Raw genomic sequence first — 16217 nt, 5'->3', positions numbered from 1 at the left:
TGGAAGCCCCGTCCCTGGAGGGGTTCAAGGCCAGGCTGGATGGGGCTCTGAGCAACCTGATCTAGTGGGAGGTGTCCCTGCCCATGGCAGGGGGTTGGAACTAGATGATCTTTAAGGTCCCTTCCAACCCTGACAATTCTATGATTCTATGTTGGCTGCGTGCGGCTCTGGGACCACGCAAGCCCACTGGCCACACATGGTGCGGGGGACGAGGAGGAGATGTGGGTCCCCACCGTCCGCTCACCCCATGCGTCCATCATGGGATGCCGCATCAGCATGGCACGGCCCCGTGCTGGCTCTACCTGTTGCGAGGCTCACGCTGGGTTGTGGATGTTGGAAAGGTCCTGCCGTGCATGTCCCCAGCGCCGGTGACCCTGCCGCCACCATCAGCTCTGTCCCACAGAGCCCGGTGGGATGAGGTGAGCCCAGAAAATCCCCTTCCCACCTCTCTGAGCCCAAGCCCAGCGAAGCAGCATCATCTGCACCGCCAACACAGCATCCAAAAAAATCCCAAAACCCGGAAAGCCGCAGCGGGGCCGGGTTATTTGGTGGCAACTCTATAGGTGGGACTGTTTGAATTTCTCCCCGGTGACTCTGTGGCTCGGGCAGCCCCGGCCGGAGCAGAGCGAGACGGTAAATTCCCCTCGCCGTGCCCTGTTCTTCAGGTATTTCAAGATTATGGCAACCTTTGTGTCCCGGCCGCTTTCTCCGCGGTACGGGAGATTACAGCCATCGAGCATTATTTATGGACATAATTTCGGGGTTATCGTAAGAACCTTGGAGAATGAGATAGCAGCATTAAAATAGCTTTGGGTCACAATGCTAAATCGACATAAATAAGGCTAAATCAACAGATGTCTAAAGCTACGGTGAGGGTGAATATTTTGCTCTGCCGCACTCAGGATGGGCCAACCTCATAGCCACGTGAAGCCAAGTGAGCCTTTTACCTTTTTAATTGTTTTTTGGCCTTATTACCATCCGCTTTAACAACCCGGGGTGGTAGGAGGAAAATAATGTGGCTTTTTCTCACCCAGATGGGTCCCGAGCTGGGATGGACCCACGGGCACCGCGGGCTGGGAGGTTTTCTCCCCAAAGCCCTCAGCAGCTCTTCTCCAGTGGAAATACAGCTTCGCCTTGGCCAAAATTTTGGCAGTGAGGGTGAATTTGGGCCAAAATCCTGCGCTGAAAGCAGAGCTGGTGATGGGGGCTCGGAAGATTGTGACCCCGGGAGCCCACGCTGCAGCTCAGGCTTAAATTTAGGATGTTTCCAGGCTCTGAGCTGATGAGCAGGTCTGTGGTTCACCTGCCAGGCTTCAAACTTTGACTCTCAGACGCAGGAAGGACTTAAAAGCTTTTAGGAAGAGGGGGAGTGAGGAAAATACAACCCTACGATCCAATTCAGAGGGGCTTTGAAAGGACAGGCAGGGATTTTTGGGGTTCAAACCGCAGCGAGCGGCCTCCCGGCAGCTTTGCCGATGACTCCCCCGCCAGAAGAAAACGGCAGGGACCTGATCCAAAACCCACGCCGGGAATTTTTCCATTTGCGGCGCTGGGCTGTAGATCAAACCTCGGGTGACCTGCGGGGCTGACAAAGGGAGAATGGTCTCTTGGGGTTTGTTTAATGTCCCCGGGGCTGGCAAGGGACGTTCCCGGCCTCCGGTCCTCCCTTTGTTCCCAGGTTGGGCATTGTAGCGCGGAGCCCCAGCCGCGGGTGTGCTGCCCCGGGCTTTCTGCTTCGTCCTTGGTCGGCCGGATTAAAGCTGTCAGGTTTTGGTGCCCACAAGGGGTTTTCAGTGATTTTTAGGACTATGCACGTGGCTGGGGGGTGTGTGTGTGTGTCTGTTCTCCGGGTTTTTACAGAGGGTGGGGATGAGGATGCAATGCCAGCATCTCTCTGGGGTGGAAGGGAGAGGACCATCCCCCCAAAAAATGATGGAGCTGGACCCGCTCTCGGCTCTCCCAAGGCTCCATGTGTCCTACAGCCCCAGCGCAGCCCAGGCAGGGGGTGCCGGCCAGGACAGGGGTTGGTACTACCTAAATCTCTCCATCAGGACTTCTCCCGTGCAGGGGGAGGGATGGGTGCGGGAAGAAGGTGCTGGTGCCACCCACCGCTGGTGAGTTTCAAGTCTCCGTTCGTCTGTCCTCCCACCAGCACCAGCGAGAAGCGAAAGAGGAATTGCCGCAGACAGGCTGGATGTGTTCAGCCATGGCAAATCTGCCTGCGGCCGAGCCCTGGCGGGTGGCAGCCTCCCGGAGCTCCCGCATCCTCTTTCCCAGCAAAGCTGGGCTACGATTTCACCACAACCTCCACAGCTCAACCGCAGCGTCGTCTGCAGCCCAGCTGAGCCCCTGCCTGCATCCTCTGCCTGCGTCCCCTGCCCCCATCCCCTGCCTCCATCCCCTGCCCGTATCCCCTGCCTCCATCCTCTGCCTCCATCCCCTGCCTCCATCCTCTGCCCACAGTCCCTGCCCACGTCCCCTGCCTCCATCCCCTGCCCGCGTCCCCTGCCCACAGTCCCTGCCTGCAGCCGCTGCCTGCAGCCACAGGCTCGCCGGTCAGTAGCCAGCACACAGGAGCTGGTGGAGGCCACATTTTTTGCCGGAGGAGGTTGTTTTCCCCCTCAGAGAGGGGTTATCGGGCACAGTCGCCTTTTTCCACTCGGGGCGATAGCCGGGGAGCAGCATGAGGACGTTCCAGGGTCCAGGAATGAGCCGGTTCCTGGGCACAGAGGGACCCTGGGGACGGGGCTGTTGGTTTTGCCTATCACAAGGTAAAGGGCAGAGAGCAGGCAGGAAAAAAAAAAAACGTGTCTCCATGTGGCTGGCATCAGCAAAATTTTCCATGGAAACTGGCGGCACTCAGCGATAGCGCTTCACCTCTGGGACTCACCAGAGGTGACAGACCTTTTCCCTGTGTCCTCCAGTTGCTGTCTGGTCACCCAAGGGACCGCGAGCCACTCATCACATCAATAGGATGAGTTATTGGTATCCCGTGCTGGGAATGGGCTTTCATGGGATGCAAAAGAGGCACCACTCCGCGGCTCATCCCAGGGGAGCCACGGTCCCACAGCCATCCCCTACCACCATGGTGCCGCCCGTCCCCGTCCCCGCGTGTCCCTCCGGTGGGTATTTTTCTTGGCAGGCCCCAGGGCAGGAATGTTTCCCCACTGCCGAGCAAAAGTGGAGGCAGGAATTGCTGGAATAGCGACAGGCTGAGTAACAGCGCTAACTTTATTCTCCGAAACAAAGGCCAGTGTCCCAGACGCCGAGGGCTGGTCTGGCTCCCGGCGGCGCGGAGGCCAGGGCTGGGGAGCGCGGGCAGAGCCAGGAATGCCGCCGCCGCCGGGGCCCCTGCCCCAAATTCCTGCCCTGAAGCCCCCCGAGCCGTGTCCAGTTCCTACCACAAACCCCTCTCCTGCTGCCTGTCAGCCAAAAGTGCATCTCTAGGAGCAAAGAAGGGGTTGAAAAAGAGCAACGAAAGGGCTGGGATTTCCCTCCGAGACTTTCAAGCAGCTTCCCAGCCCTTCCCAGGGCTCTTCCCTCTGCAGGTGTATCCCCAGCCCATCTCCTAGGATTCTGGGGGGCTCCAAGCCCAGAGCGGACACCCAATACCCTGAGCATCCTGCATGCCTCTCCCACGCTCCCTGCACCCCGGGGTGCTGACCTCCCCTCCGGCCCCGCTGCCCCCTTCCCTGGGTGATTTCCCAGCTGTGGAGGTGGCCAAGGAAGGGCTGGATGTAGCCGAAGAGGGGCTGGAGGTGGCCAAGGAGGGACTGGAAGTGGCTGAGGAGAGGGTGGAGGTGGCCAAGATGGGGCTGAAGGTGGCCGAGGAGGGGCTGGAGGTGGCCGAGGACAGGGTGGAGGTAGCCGAGGAGGGGCTGGAGGTGGCCAAGGAGGGACTGGAAGTGGCTGAGGAGAGGGTGGAGGTGGCCAAGACGGGGCTGAAGGTGGCCAAGAAGGGGCTGGAGGTGGCCGAGGAGGGGCTTGAGGTGGCCGAGGACAGGGTGGAGGTGGCCGAGGAGGGGCTGAAGGTGGCCGAGGAGGGGCTGGAGGTGGCCGAGGAGGGGCTGGAGGTGGCTGATGAGGGACTGGAGGTGTCCAAGGAGGGACTGGAGGTGGACGAGGAGGGGCTGGAGGTGGCCAAGAAGGGGCTGGAGGTGGCCGAGGAGGGGCTGGAGGAGGAGGGTCCATTGCCGGAGCCCACAAGCTCCACAGGCTGCGACAGCATCTCCCCACCCCACTCCTAGAAAGGTCCTGAGTCCCTGCGGAGCATCTCCAGAGCACGATTCCAGCTCTGGGATGGTGCCTTCCCTTCAATATAGAGCCTGGTTTTCCATGTGGGCAGGATCCGTCCTTGGTGCCTGGTGCGAGCAGCCAGGGCCGGCCTTGGCTGCGGGGCTCGCGGCAAGGCAGCACTTTCCAAAGCAAATATTTGCACAGCGCAATAACACGTGGGAACGAGCAGGAGCGTTGGCTTCCCTGGCTCCGGGGGGAGGTTCCCGGGGAGCCGGACTCGGTCTGGGGGCGGGAGGGGGGGGCGCATTCAGCTGTGCCCTGACCTGTCGCCGTGCTGAGCTGCCCAGGTTGCAAACCTCTTTATGCTCTGCGGGTTTGCACAAAGAGGCTTTTAATTTGCATCCCAGCAAAGGGGCATCGCTCTCGGCTAGCACTGGAAAACCCTGCTGGGCACCAGTTTTCCAGGGTGGAACTGGCTGTACCGGTGCCTGGTTCCACCGAGGCTCTGCCCTGCCACCTGTGCCGAAGATGCTCAAAGCTCCTGTTGTCCCCAAGGACCCCAAATCTACCCCAAAACCCCTCATGTATGAAGCTGAGCAAGGTTGTGCGGTGGCAGCACCGAGCTGTCACAGTGGGACATTGCAAGTCGGACGCTGGACACTCTTCCTCGCTGGTGCCACCGGCCACGATGTGGCTGTGCCACACAGCCCACCCCAAACCACCCCTGGCCTCTCGCCCCCGTGGTGGCAACGCTGCATTTGGCTGGTTCCCATCCACCGTTTGGTCTCTCCAGGGTGCTTGAGGCTTTTCCCTGTGGCTGCGGTACCTTAAAGCATCATTTTCTATCGTTTATAAAGCGAGACCATCCTGCGGTGCTCAGGCAGCAGCTGAGGACCAAAAATCCCCCCTGCCCTGACACCACCGGGGCAGTGACACGGGCCAGATGCTGCTCCCTCACCGCAGCTATTTCCCGGGCTCGGGCACTGGGAGCGGCACATTCCCCATCCGCCCAGTTTTTCTTGGAAACGACGTGGGAATCGGGGAACAAGCCCGTGCGAAAGGTAAAAGCTGATGCACTGGCACCGGCCCTGACCCACCAGGGCACCCGGCGGCATCGAGCACCCCGTGACCGCCCACCGTGTCCTTCTGCTGACGCCTTGGCAGAGGGCGGCTGACCCCCGAGCATCAAGGGTCAGCGCTAATTGGGTATTAGGAGCATGGAAAACCCCGGGGTGAGGCCAGGTTAATGGCCCGGCTGCTTCCAGCCAAGTCACCAACGCCTGGTCGGAGCTCTTCCTCCTCCTCCTCTCCAGGAGGCATCGGCTATAATGGAAAGGTGTCAGCGCTGCCTGCGGTTCTGCTGGTTTTTAAATCCTTTTAAACGTGCTTTATCGCAACAAGTCCCTCCGCCCGTCCACGGGGAGCTCCCGGCGTGCCTGGCAGCTGCCTAAAACCTGGGGGTAATCAGCGCATCTCCCAGGGGAAACCCACCTCCCCTGTCCCATTGTGGCCGGGCAGCTTCGAGCTGTGTCTCAGGGCTGTCCCCATGGATTACGGCATGTCCCAAGCACGTTGTCCCCCCATCATGTCCTGCCGGGGTGGATGGAGGCTGCTGGGGCCCCGCCGGGCACCCGTGCGAGCCAGGGCTTCCCCAGGGCTTCTCCATAACGGGAGCTGCTCCCGGCCCCTCTTCCCTCCTGCTCCTCTCCATAAGAGGCGAGGTGATGGGGAAAGCCGAGAGGAGCCTGCGCTTGGCTTCCCTCCAGGGATTCCTTTCCTGCCTGTCACCGACCGATATAGTCCCCAGCGTCAGCCTGGCCGCGCGTCAGCAGTGCCCGGGCCGGCAGGCAGGGCTTGGGCTGACGCACCCCGGGGACGTCGCTGGGTCTCGATGCCTCGTGGTGCCCGGGGGTCCCGCGCGGGGCGGTGGGCGCAGGACCCTGCCCAGGGGGTATTTCCATCCGAAGAGGCTGGGGCTTCTGGTGTCAGCCATCCCACGGCACGGGGATGAGCTCCCTGGTGCTGCGGGTCCACCCTTCCCTGCAGGGAGAGGGAAGAGAAAGAAGGGATGTGGGTTGCTTTTCTTTTCCCTTCCTTCCTCCCTTCCTCCCTTCCTTCCTCCCTTCTTTTCTTCCTCCCTTCCTCCGTTCTTTTCTTCCTCCCTTCCCTCCTTCCTCCCTTCCCTCCCTCCCTCCCTCCCTCCCTTCCTTCCTTCCTTCCTTCCTTCCTTCCTTCCTCCCTTCCTCCCTTCCTCCCTTCCTCCCTTCCTTCCTTCCTCCTTTCCTTCCTTCCTCCTTTCCTCCCTCCCTCCCTCCCTCCCTCCCTTCCTTCCTTCCTTCCTTCCTTCCTTCCTCCCTCCCTTCCTCCCTTCCCTCCTTCCTCCTTTCCTTCCTTCCTCCTTTCCTTCCTTCCTCCCTCCCTCCCTTCCTTCCTTCCCTCCTTCCTTCCTTCCTCCCTCCCTCCCTCCCTTCCTTCCTTCCTTCCTTCCTCCCTTCCTCCCTTCCTTCCTCCCTTCCTCCCTTCCCTCCTTCCTCCTTTCCTTCCTTCCTCCCTTCCTCCCTTCCCTCCCCTTCCATGCTCAGGCCATGGCCAAGCCTCTCAGCTCCGCCATCGCACAATCACGGGACTCCAGGATCCGGGTCCTTCTCAGGAGCGGGGCAGCAGGACCAGCACCCTGTGCCCCTGCGCTGGGGTCGCTCGAGCCCCCCAAACCACCCCATTTTTAGCTCTGCCCAAATGAGCTTTAGCTGATTGAACGAACCCACCTTCGAACAACAGAGGGTTGGAAAAAACTGGGGGGGGGGTTTGCCTTAAATCCCCACCTCCCGGGGTCAGGGCAGCGTGCAAGCCCCGGCTGGGGGATGCTGAGGGCAGGGGCCACCCGTTTCACAGACACGCGCCAGCACGGGGGGGGGCAAGAGCCACACGTGGGAACCGGGATGTGCCACCATCTCACGGGTGACAACCCGGAGCTGCCTCTGCTCCCCCACCTCTGCCAGGGGAACCCCAAAACCTCAAATTCATTATTTCTGAGATTTTGGGGGTTATGGAACGGCAATTTTAGGACACCTTCGTGGACACCCCAGTGCGCACAGCCCAGGGACCTCCGGGTTCTCCTGGGGGGAGGCAGCAGGCGGGGGGCGGGGGGGGGGGGGGAGGGCGGTGCCTGCAAGCAATAACTGGTGCTTTTGGCAATTAATCTCTTTAAATCCTTTAATGAACCGCGATCAGGTTACAGGTCTCCCGTCACGTCGGATTGCTGAGGATTAGCAGGGACCGATGAACAAAACGTGCCGGGCAGGGAAGATGTCTCCCTTAGTGTCTCTGCCCTGTACGTTCCTACCTCGGGGTGGGATGTTGGTTTTAATATATATATATATATATGTAAAATTTAATCTATATATTAAATTTTATATATATATATTAAGGTTTGCAGCAGGGATCTGTTCTCACCTCCCCCATTCCTGCCGTGCGTGAGACGGGAGAGTGAGCAAGACAAAACCACTCGCGCACACCTTGCCCTTCGCTGTACACATTACGTAGCCATTTTGGGGTGCGGTCCTCTCTCTCCATCACCCTTCCCAGGGTTTTCCGTGGATTTGGCTGCCGTGGGTGTTAGGAAAACCCCGGTGCTGTAGGGAAGGGTCCTGGGACGCTCGGGACCAGCAGGGGGATAACTCCTCTCCATTGCAGACACAGCCCATGGAGAAGACGCCGGATCCTGCCCAAAGCCGGTGACAAAAAGCACCTGTGGGCTTTGGGAAGGAGCCGGCTGTGGCGCAGGCGGAGGCGTATGATCCGATTAGGGCAGCTGGGGCTGAAAATAGAGAGGCTGCCCTGCGACGGGGAGGCTCATGAGAGCGCTTCGGCCAAGCCCGGGTGGGAGGTGATAGATGCAGAGATATTTGAACCCTGGAAAATCACAGCGTGGACGGTCCCGGCTGTTGCCCATCAGCCTCCTCCAGCCCAGCCTCCCTGGGAGGAGAAAGGCCGCGAGAAACCACAGCCCCGAGCTCGCACGTAGCAGGGTTAATTACTCCATTTACCTTAAATGATTCCCTTAAAAAAGGGTCCAAGTGTCTGGAGAAAAACTTTCTCACCACCCAAAAAATTTTGGAAAGGTTGTGGGGAGGGGGATGAGGGTGAACAAGCCGCTTTCTGCTGCTCTTCTCCACCCAAGAGCAGAAGGCCTGCGGAGGGGACACCGCAGGGACGCTGTGCCAAGGAGCTGGGGGCACCACAGCCGAGCTCGTCCCAGCTCTGCCGGGGAGTGGGGTGCGTGGGGCAGGACCCCAAGAGAGGGGGCACGTCAGCCTCCTCCCGGGGAACACACCAGGTTGGGATAAACCCCATGGTGTGGCTTTGCACCCCGTTACGGAGCCACCCAGCTCTGCAGCATCCCCATCGCTGGGTACCAAGGCGGCTCCTGCCTGCGCTGAGCTGGGGACGCTGGGCACTGTCCTGCCCGTGCCACACGCTGCCACTGACCCCCTGGGGCTGAGACAGGGCGTTTGCCCAGGACCTCACTCCACGTGGGGCTGCCACGGCCAAAATCACCCGGGACAAGAGCAGGGGGAGACGCAGGGGGAGACGTGCGATGTGACGGTGCCCGTCCCCGCATGGGCACGGGGACTCCGCAGGCTGGGCGTCAGGAGTAAGCCGGGCAGGAATTAGGCACATTAACTTGCAGAGCAAAACAAACCGATTGCTAAGGTTTAACCAGATCAGTGACTTAAAGAGCTTAGCGGGGAAGAGAGAACTGGACCAAGACGCGCTTAGCACAGTAAGGCGAGCGCAGGGCAGCCGGCACAGCGGGAACAGGCTCCCGAGACCTGGAAGCCCAGCAGAGCCAAGGGCAAGACCCTGGATGGGGACATGGGGACAGGCTGTGCCAGGCTGGGGGCGCTGAGGAAGGGGGGAGACGGAGTGGTGGGGACAAGCGGTGCCCGCTTTCGTCCCCCGACTGGCCCTGGGCAGTATCCAGCACCTCCACCACTCTTCATCCAGGGAATGGGGGGGCTGCAAATCCCACGCTGACCCCCTCCCTTGGGTTGCAGACTGTCAGTGCGGGGGTGGGGGGGGGTCTGGGCAGACATGGGGTGACTGAACTGAAAAGAGGGGGTTTATCAGCATTTCTCAGCACAGCTGAAATGAGGGTTGAAGCACAAGGGTGCCCCGTCCTGGGGGCCGATTGCCACCGGATGGGGGGCCGGGGCTGGGGGGGGGGGGGGGGGCGAGATAAAAATACACGTGGGATCAAAAAGAGCCGAAAACATGCCCAGGTGTGTTCCCAGCCCCAGTGTGGTGACCTCCAGCCGCGACCCCTCAAAAGCCTCGGGGGAGCCCAGGTTGGCCTCGGCTGCCCGAAAGGGCAAATCACGGGCCAATTTCCACCCTCTGTGGCTAATTGGGGCCGTAACGGCCTCTTAAAGGAGTAAAGGCTGGAGGGGGAGGAGGCATGGAGTGGACACTGGGGGGGGGGGGGGGTGTCCCAGGAGGAAAGGGTTAAGGGGGAGGCGGTGGGCTGGGGGGAAATGTCTTTTAAGTGCTAATACCGCCTCTGCGCAGGGAAAGGCTGGGGAGGGGGGAGCTGGGGGGGGATGCTGAGGGGAAGGGGGAGAGCTGGGGGGGGGGGGAGCTGCGGGGGGGAGGCCAGGCGTGACTGGGGACCGCAGTGCCGGGGCTGGAGGGGGGGAGCCGGATTCCCTGCGCCCGGTGTCCCGCCGGGATGTCGGAGCCGCTGCTCAAGGCGGCTCCTGCAGTGCCCTCTGGCGACGCCGGCCCGGAGAGGCTCTGAGCATCCTCGGTGGCCTCCCCGTCCCTGGGACCTGGCCTGGGGACCTGCAGGGGGACAGCCCTGTCCCCCCATAGCCCTCACCCCGGCCCTTTTTCACCCCCTCCATCGCCCTCAGGCCGTCCCCGTCCCCTCTCCATCACTCTCACACAGTTCCTGTCCCCTCTCCATCGCCCTCATGCCGTCCCCGTCCCCCCCTCCATCACTCTCGCACCAGCCTCTCGGCAGAATTTCAGCTCCGGGGATTTTCTGTCCCTTCCCACGGGTGCCTGCACCCTTGCCACCCTCCCTGGCACCTCACTGGGACTAGCCCGAAGGAATTAACAGAGGAAAAGGCAGAAGCTGGGCTTAGGTATTAACGCACCACATCATTAATTTTGTTTTTTCCCAGAAGGTCTGTAACAAAATAATCTCGTAAAACCAACAAGTGTTTGGTGCTGTTTACGTAACGTTATTGCTGGCAGGAGGGGAGAAAGGCGAGCCTTATGTAAAGCCCTGCGCTGCCGGGGCAGGGGGTGCTCCCGAAGGCAGGCAGCGAAGGATGAGGCTTCTGCTCTGTGTTTTCCCTCTGACCTTGTGCTGGGGGTGATGTGGGGGTTCTCCCCAAAATTCCTTCTCCAAACAGGCCCAGGACCCTCCAGCAGGACTTTGCTGCTGTCCCCGTTGTGCGTGAGCAGCCGGTGAGGGTGGCACAGGCTGTATGGGGTATGGCGGGGTGGTGTCGTGGGCCAGATCACCCACAAAACTAAACTCTGGCTGGCATTGCGGGAGGCTCCTGGCCGGTGGCTGGACCAACCTTATCCATCCAGGGCGTGAACGTGGATGTGTGGGTGCCAGCACAGCCGTGTCTGTGGTGTGGGGACGGGGCTTGCTGCACCCCACAGCACAGCTTTGGGGGGCCCGGGTGGGCTGGGGACTGGTAATGTCCTGCAGGAGCTACTGCAGAAGTCACTGGATGAGGATTTACCTGCAGAGACGTTGCCCAAAACGGCGGCCGGGGCACTCGTGCGGATGCAGGAGGTGAGGGCTGCTCCTGCGCAGCACAGGCCGCCCAGAGCTGCATTATCACGGCCACGAGCAGCCACCGTGTGATGGGACTCTGGGCCTGGGGTTTATTTTCCTTTTATTCTTTTTCCTGAAACAGGCATCGCATCTCGCTCTGGCAGCTGCTGTTACCCCTCTACTCCAAAAGCCAGGTCTCAGATGAGACCCCAACCGCCTTCCCCACCACCCCACGCGGTTTAACTGCGCTCGCTGCTCGTCCTGCCAAACGCGGGGACATCCATCCCCCCGCCCCGGGAGACGGAGGGGACCCCAGCTGCCTTTCCCCATCCTTGGAAATCCCGAGTGTGCCTTTCCCTGGGCACCTAGAACAGGTGGGTGTCCTTATTTGAGGTAAATGTACACTTATTTGCAGGGTGGAGCGGTGGGGACACCTGGGATCTGCTCCCTGCCCTCCCACCAACCCTCCCATCATCCCTGACTGCGTCAGCCTCCCCCGTCCGGTAGGAAAATGAGAATAAACCTGTGAATTAGACTAGATGTCATGTTCCAGCTAAAGATACTGCAGGAACACAAAGTGCGGGGAGATCGTAACCGTACCGAGACCGAAAGGTGGGGAGGAACAGTTGCATTGGAGGATTTTGAACGGTTTGGGTCTCACTGGTTTAATGGAGTTGATTTTTCTCCCCTGCCACCCTGCAATTCCTTTAAGTAGGTTCTGCTCTAATCAGGTCAAAAGCTGATTTGCAAATAATCACCGGGGGGGGGGGGGGGGGGGGGGGGAATAAAAAATCGAGGGATTTAAACCCAAGCTGTGCATTTCATACTATTAATTGAAAGCCGGGAAGAGATAATGTGTCCCTTCTCCTGGCTGAGACCTGTAAGCTGCTATTAGCGGCAAACTCCCCACCCGGCTGGGGAATCACCTCCTGCTTGGGATTACGGCTCCGCACGCACGGGAAAACCTCCAGCGGGCAGCGATTTAGTGAAAGGGGCAGAAATTAGGGAACACCGAGGAGATACGTGGCATCTGAGCATCTGTGAGCGCCACACAGGGGAGCATGAAACCACAAATAATGGTCTGAAAACAGGGATTAAGAGAAGAAATACGAGTTCCCCCACACCCCCCAGTGCTGCTGCCTGACTTTGTGACTGTGAAGTCATGCTGGCAGCTCCAATATTTCTCTGCCCCCCATTTCCCGCATACATTCCTGCACATGTTGTACCTTTTTTGTGACCTTAGACAGATTTTTCAGGACAGATTGTCTGTGTATGTGTATAGATACGTATATTGCATGTATATATATATATATGTGTACATCTGTGGCGCCTGGCAGAGACCCCAGACACCAGCGGTGACACTCTGCTGCGGGCAGCTCCGAAAACATTTTCCCTATCCCCACGCACCCAGAGGAGGGAAGAGGTCAATAATCAGAGAAACCCACTCTGGTATTAATCACATGCCATTCCCGGGGCTTATTTGCTAATCTCCATTCTAATCACTTTCTCGGTTATATTTCAGCCAGCACTTAAGGACACCGCACGTGACGAATAAAATATATCCAAGTTTACTTCCACGCGTGCCCTGCTGCGGAGCGTGGGCAGCGCGGTGAGGGCAGGAATCCAGCCGCAGCACGGTGCGGGCAGGAGCCCGGTGGCAGCACGGTGCAGGCAGGAATCCGGCAGCATCCCGGCGCGAAGCGAGGATTACACAACAGACCCGCTGTCTCACACCAAGGTACGTCGCGGCACATTCATGAGTCAGTGAAATCCACCCCCCTCCCCAACCCCAGCCCAAATCAAGTGTTTGGTTTTGGGGTTTTTTTTTAATTTAAAATAAATAAATAAATAAAAGAAGGGCAGCAAGTTATGGTTTTCCAGCAGGAGGGAGAGATTCATGCAGCCTCCAGGGAAAGCCGCTGCAAAAGCTTGGCGCAGCAAAGCAAGACCCCGTTTTGGTGGCATGGCTAGTGGCCGAGGGATGCCATTAGCCCGGGGATGGCGAATGCTGTGGCTGCGTCCGGCGAAGAAGCGGGTTCGCAGGGGGTTTTTCCAGCTGAATCGCTGCAGTTCCCAGTGTGAAGGGATGATGCTGTCGGGTCCAAGCCCTCTGTCCCGAGGCCAGCTCAGGGCTGGAAGGGCAGCGACGGGGACAGTGATGCCAGAGCCCTGCACAACCCTTCTGCCCGGAGATGGGTGCTTTGTCCAGAGTCCACCTCCACCTCCTCGTACCTTCTTGCCTCTCTGGAGCCCACCGTGCCAGGCTCTGCTGCAGGGTGACATTGGGGGTGCCTGAGGACCCTTGCTGGAAGCATCGGGAGGTTTCAAGTGTCACCTGCTTGGTCAGCCGTCAAAACAGTCCCAAAAATCCAGCTTGGGAGGGAAACGATGCCAGTGCCATCGTGAGGACCAGTCCCCTTCTGCTCTCTGCCCCCATGGCACAGTCTGGAGCCAAATTCACGGTCCGGGGACGGTGGAAGTGGGGGGACCCTGAGCCCGCTCAATTCCCCCTCCGAGGCTTGCACAGGGGCACGTGAAGGCTGCAGCACCCGAGCCCCAGCGTGAGGCACGGTCCCACCAGCATCCTGCTGGCCCAGGGTCTCAGGGACCCCTCTTGGGGGGGCAGTGGGGCTCGGACAGGGAAGGGGCTCAGCCCCATAGTGGCTGCCCTGAACCTGCTGCCCTTGGGGGGGAGGTGACCCCAGAGCGGGCTGGGGGTGTCAAAGGCAGATAAACACCCCCAGACCTGGTAAGATCCTCCAGGGACCCCAGAACCCGTGGAGTCCCTCGTGCACCCCAGAACCCACAGGGTCTCCCCATCCCATGGGGGTTTCCCAGACCCTGCTGGGCCCCCAGCCTCGCTGCCCCCCACCCCCCATTCTGCCACGTCACTGCACATCCCTGGAGCCCTGATCCTGCAGGGTCCTTCAAGCACCCCAAACCCCCAGGGACACCCCCTCCCCCACAGATTCCTAGGGGCACTCCAAGGTCCCCAGACCCTGCTGGGTCCCCCCACCCCATAGGGTCCCCTGGACCCTGCAGGATCCCCCTGGGACCCTCAGAGACATCTAAGCTTCCCCAGCCTGCTGGGTCCCAACCCATTAGACCCCTCAGGCCACCACTGAGGTCCCCAGACCCCGTGGGGTCCCCCAGATCCCCCACACCCTGCAGGATCCCTCTGGGACCCCCAAACCCTTCAGGCTCACAAGCCATCAGGCTCCCCAGGACCCCCTCATGGATCCCAGACCCCGCTGGGTCCCCCCACCCCATCAGGTCCCCCAGATCCTGCAGGGTTCCAACCCATCAGGCTCCCCAGGACCCCCTCAAGGATACCAGACCCTGCTGAGTCCCCCCCACCCCATCAAATCCCACAAACCCTGCAGGGTCCAACACATCAGATACCCCAGGACCCCCTCAAGGTCCCCAGACCCCGCTGGGTCCCCTCCCACTCTATGGGGTCCCCTAGATCCTGCAGGGTCCCAACTCATCAGACTTCCCAGGACCCCGCTGGGTCCCCCCCACCCCATTAGGTCTCCCAGATCCTGCAGGGTCCCAGCTCATCAGACTTCCCAGGACCCACTCAAGGACACCAGACCCCCTGGGTCCCCCAGATCCTGCAGGGTCCTAATCCATCAGACTCCCCAGGACCCCCTTAAGGTCCCCAGACCAACCCCGCTGGGTCCCCTCCCACTCTATGGGGTCCCCCAGATCCTGCAGGGTCCTAATCCATCAGACTCCCCAGGACCCCCTTAAGGTTCCCAGGGCCCCCTCAAGGTCTCCAGACCCCGCTGGGTCCCCTCCCACCCTATGGGGTCCCCTAGATCCTGCAGAGTCCCAACTCATCAGACTTCCCAGGACCCCCTCAAGGACACCAGACCCCCTGGGTCCCCCAGATCCTGCAGGGTCCTAATGCATCAGACTCCCCAGGGCCCCCTCAAGGTCCCCAGACCCCGCTGGGTCCCACCCCACCTTATGGGGTCCCCTAGATCCTGCAGGCCCCCAACCCACCAGACCCCCCCTCCTCCCCAGCAGGACCCCGGAGCGCCCCGCTCCCCCCCCCGCACCGGCGCTATGCGGGGCTGCGGGGCGCGGCGGGCAGCCGGCGGGCAACGACGGGGGTTGCGGCGGCTCCGCGGGGGCGTGCGGGGCCCCAGGGGACGCAGCTGCGGAGGGCGCGGGCGGCGGCCAGGAGGGCGGCGGGGCGGGGGCGCGGGCGGCGGCGCAGCCCCTTCTGCAGCCGCTGGCTCTGCGCGGCTAGCGCCAGCTGGGCCTGGGCCACCCCGGCTCCCAACCGGCCCAGGGCCTCGGCGCGGGCGGCCAGGCGGAGCTCGGCGTGCCGCAGGGCGCAGTGAACCTGCCGGACCCGACCCTCCAGCTCCGCCGCCGCCCGACGGCGACCTTCCGCCGCCACCAGCCGCCGCCGCGCCGCCGCCAGCTCCACCGACCCGGGGCTGCTGCTGCTGCCGGTGCCGCCACCGCCGCCGCTGTTGCCGGTGCCGGAGCCGCCGCCGCCGCCGGTGTTACTGGCGTTGGTACCGCCGCGATCGGGGCGCTGCTCGTCGCCCGCAGCCGGACACGGATCCGCCGCTGCCGCCGCCGCCATGGGAACGGGAGCCGGGCAGCGCCGCCGAGAGGATTTATAGCCCGGGGGCGGCGCCGGCTCCGTGCGGCTCGGCCCCGCCGGGGGCGGCACTGGTACCGGCTCCGCACCGGCATGGCGGGGAGCGACCCCGGCCCGGTGCGGTAGAGCCCCGGCGGGGGATGCTTGGGCTCGGTATGGCACGTCACGTCACGGCATCGCACCGGCAGCGGGCTCGGTACGGCACAGCGCTGGTACCGGCATGGCGGTATGGCCCGGTACGGCACTGGCAGCAGGCTCAGTACGGCACAGCCCCGGTACCGGCATAGCCCCGAGCTCGGTGTCGCCCGGCCTCGCTACCAGCGCGGTGTCGGGCTCGGTATGGCACCAGCAGCGGGCTCAGTACAGCACGGCCCCGGTACCGGCATAGCCCCAGGCTCGGTACGGGCTCAGTACGGCATGGCCCCGGTACTGGCATGGCCCCGGGTTTGGTACACCACCAGCAGCGGGCTCGGCAAAGCACGGCCCCACACTCGGTATGGTCCGGTACAGCACGGCCCCGGTACTGGCACGGCCCCGGTGCTGGCACGGTTCCAGGCTCGGCAC

General features: G+C 61.6%; 1 protein-coding gene across 1 annotated transcript; it reads right to left on the bottom strand.

The window, feature by feature from the left end:
• Window positions 1-15101: 15101 nt before the first annotated feature.
• On the bottom strand, window positions 15102-15635 carry TRNP1 (TMF1 regulated nuclear protein 1). The gene has a single exon (XM_054223968.1). The coding sequence runs from the start codon at window positions 15633-15635 to the stop codon at window positions 15102-15104; it is 534 nt and encodes a 177-aa protein (XP_054079943.1).
• Between the last annotated feature and the right edge of the window lie 582 nt (window positions 15636-16217).

The sequence above is a fragment of the Rissa tridactyla genome, chromosome 18, assembly GCF_028500815.1.
Source record: "Rissa tridactyla isolate bRisTri1 chromosome 18, bRisTri1.patW.cur.20221130, whole genome shotgun sequence".
In the NCBI taxonomy this organism is placed as follows: Eukaryota; Metazoa; Chordata; class Aves; order Charadriiformes; family Laridae; genus Rissa; species Rissa tridactyla.
This window is presented reverse-complemented; position numbering and strand designations above follow the sequence as displayed.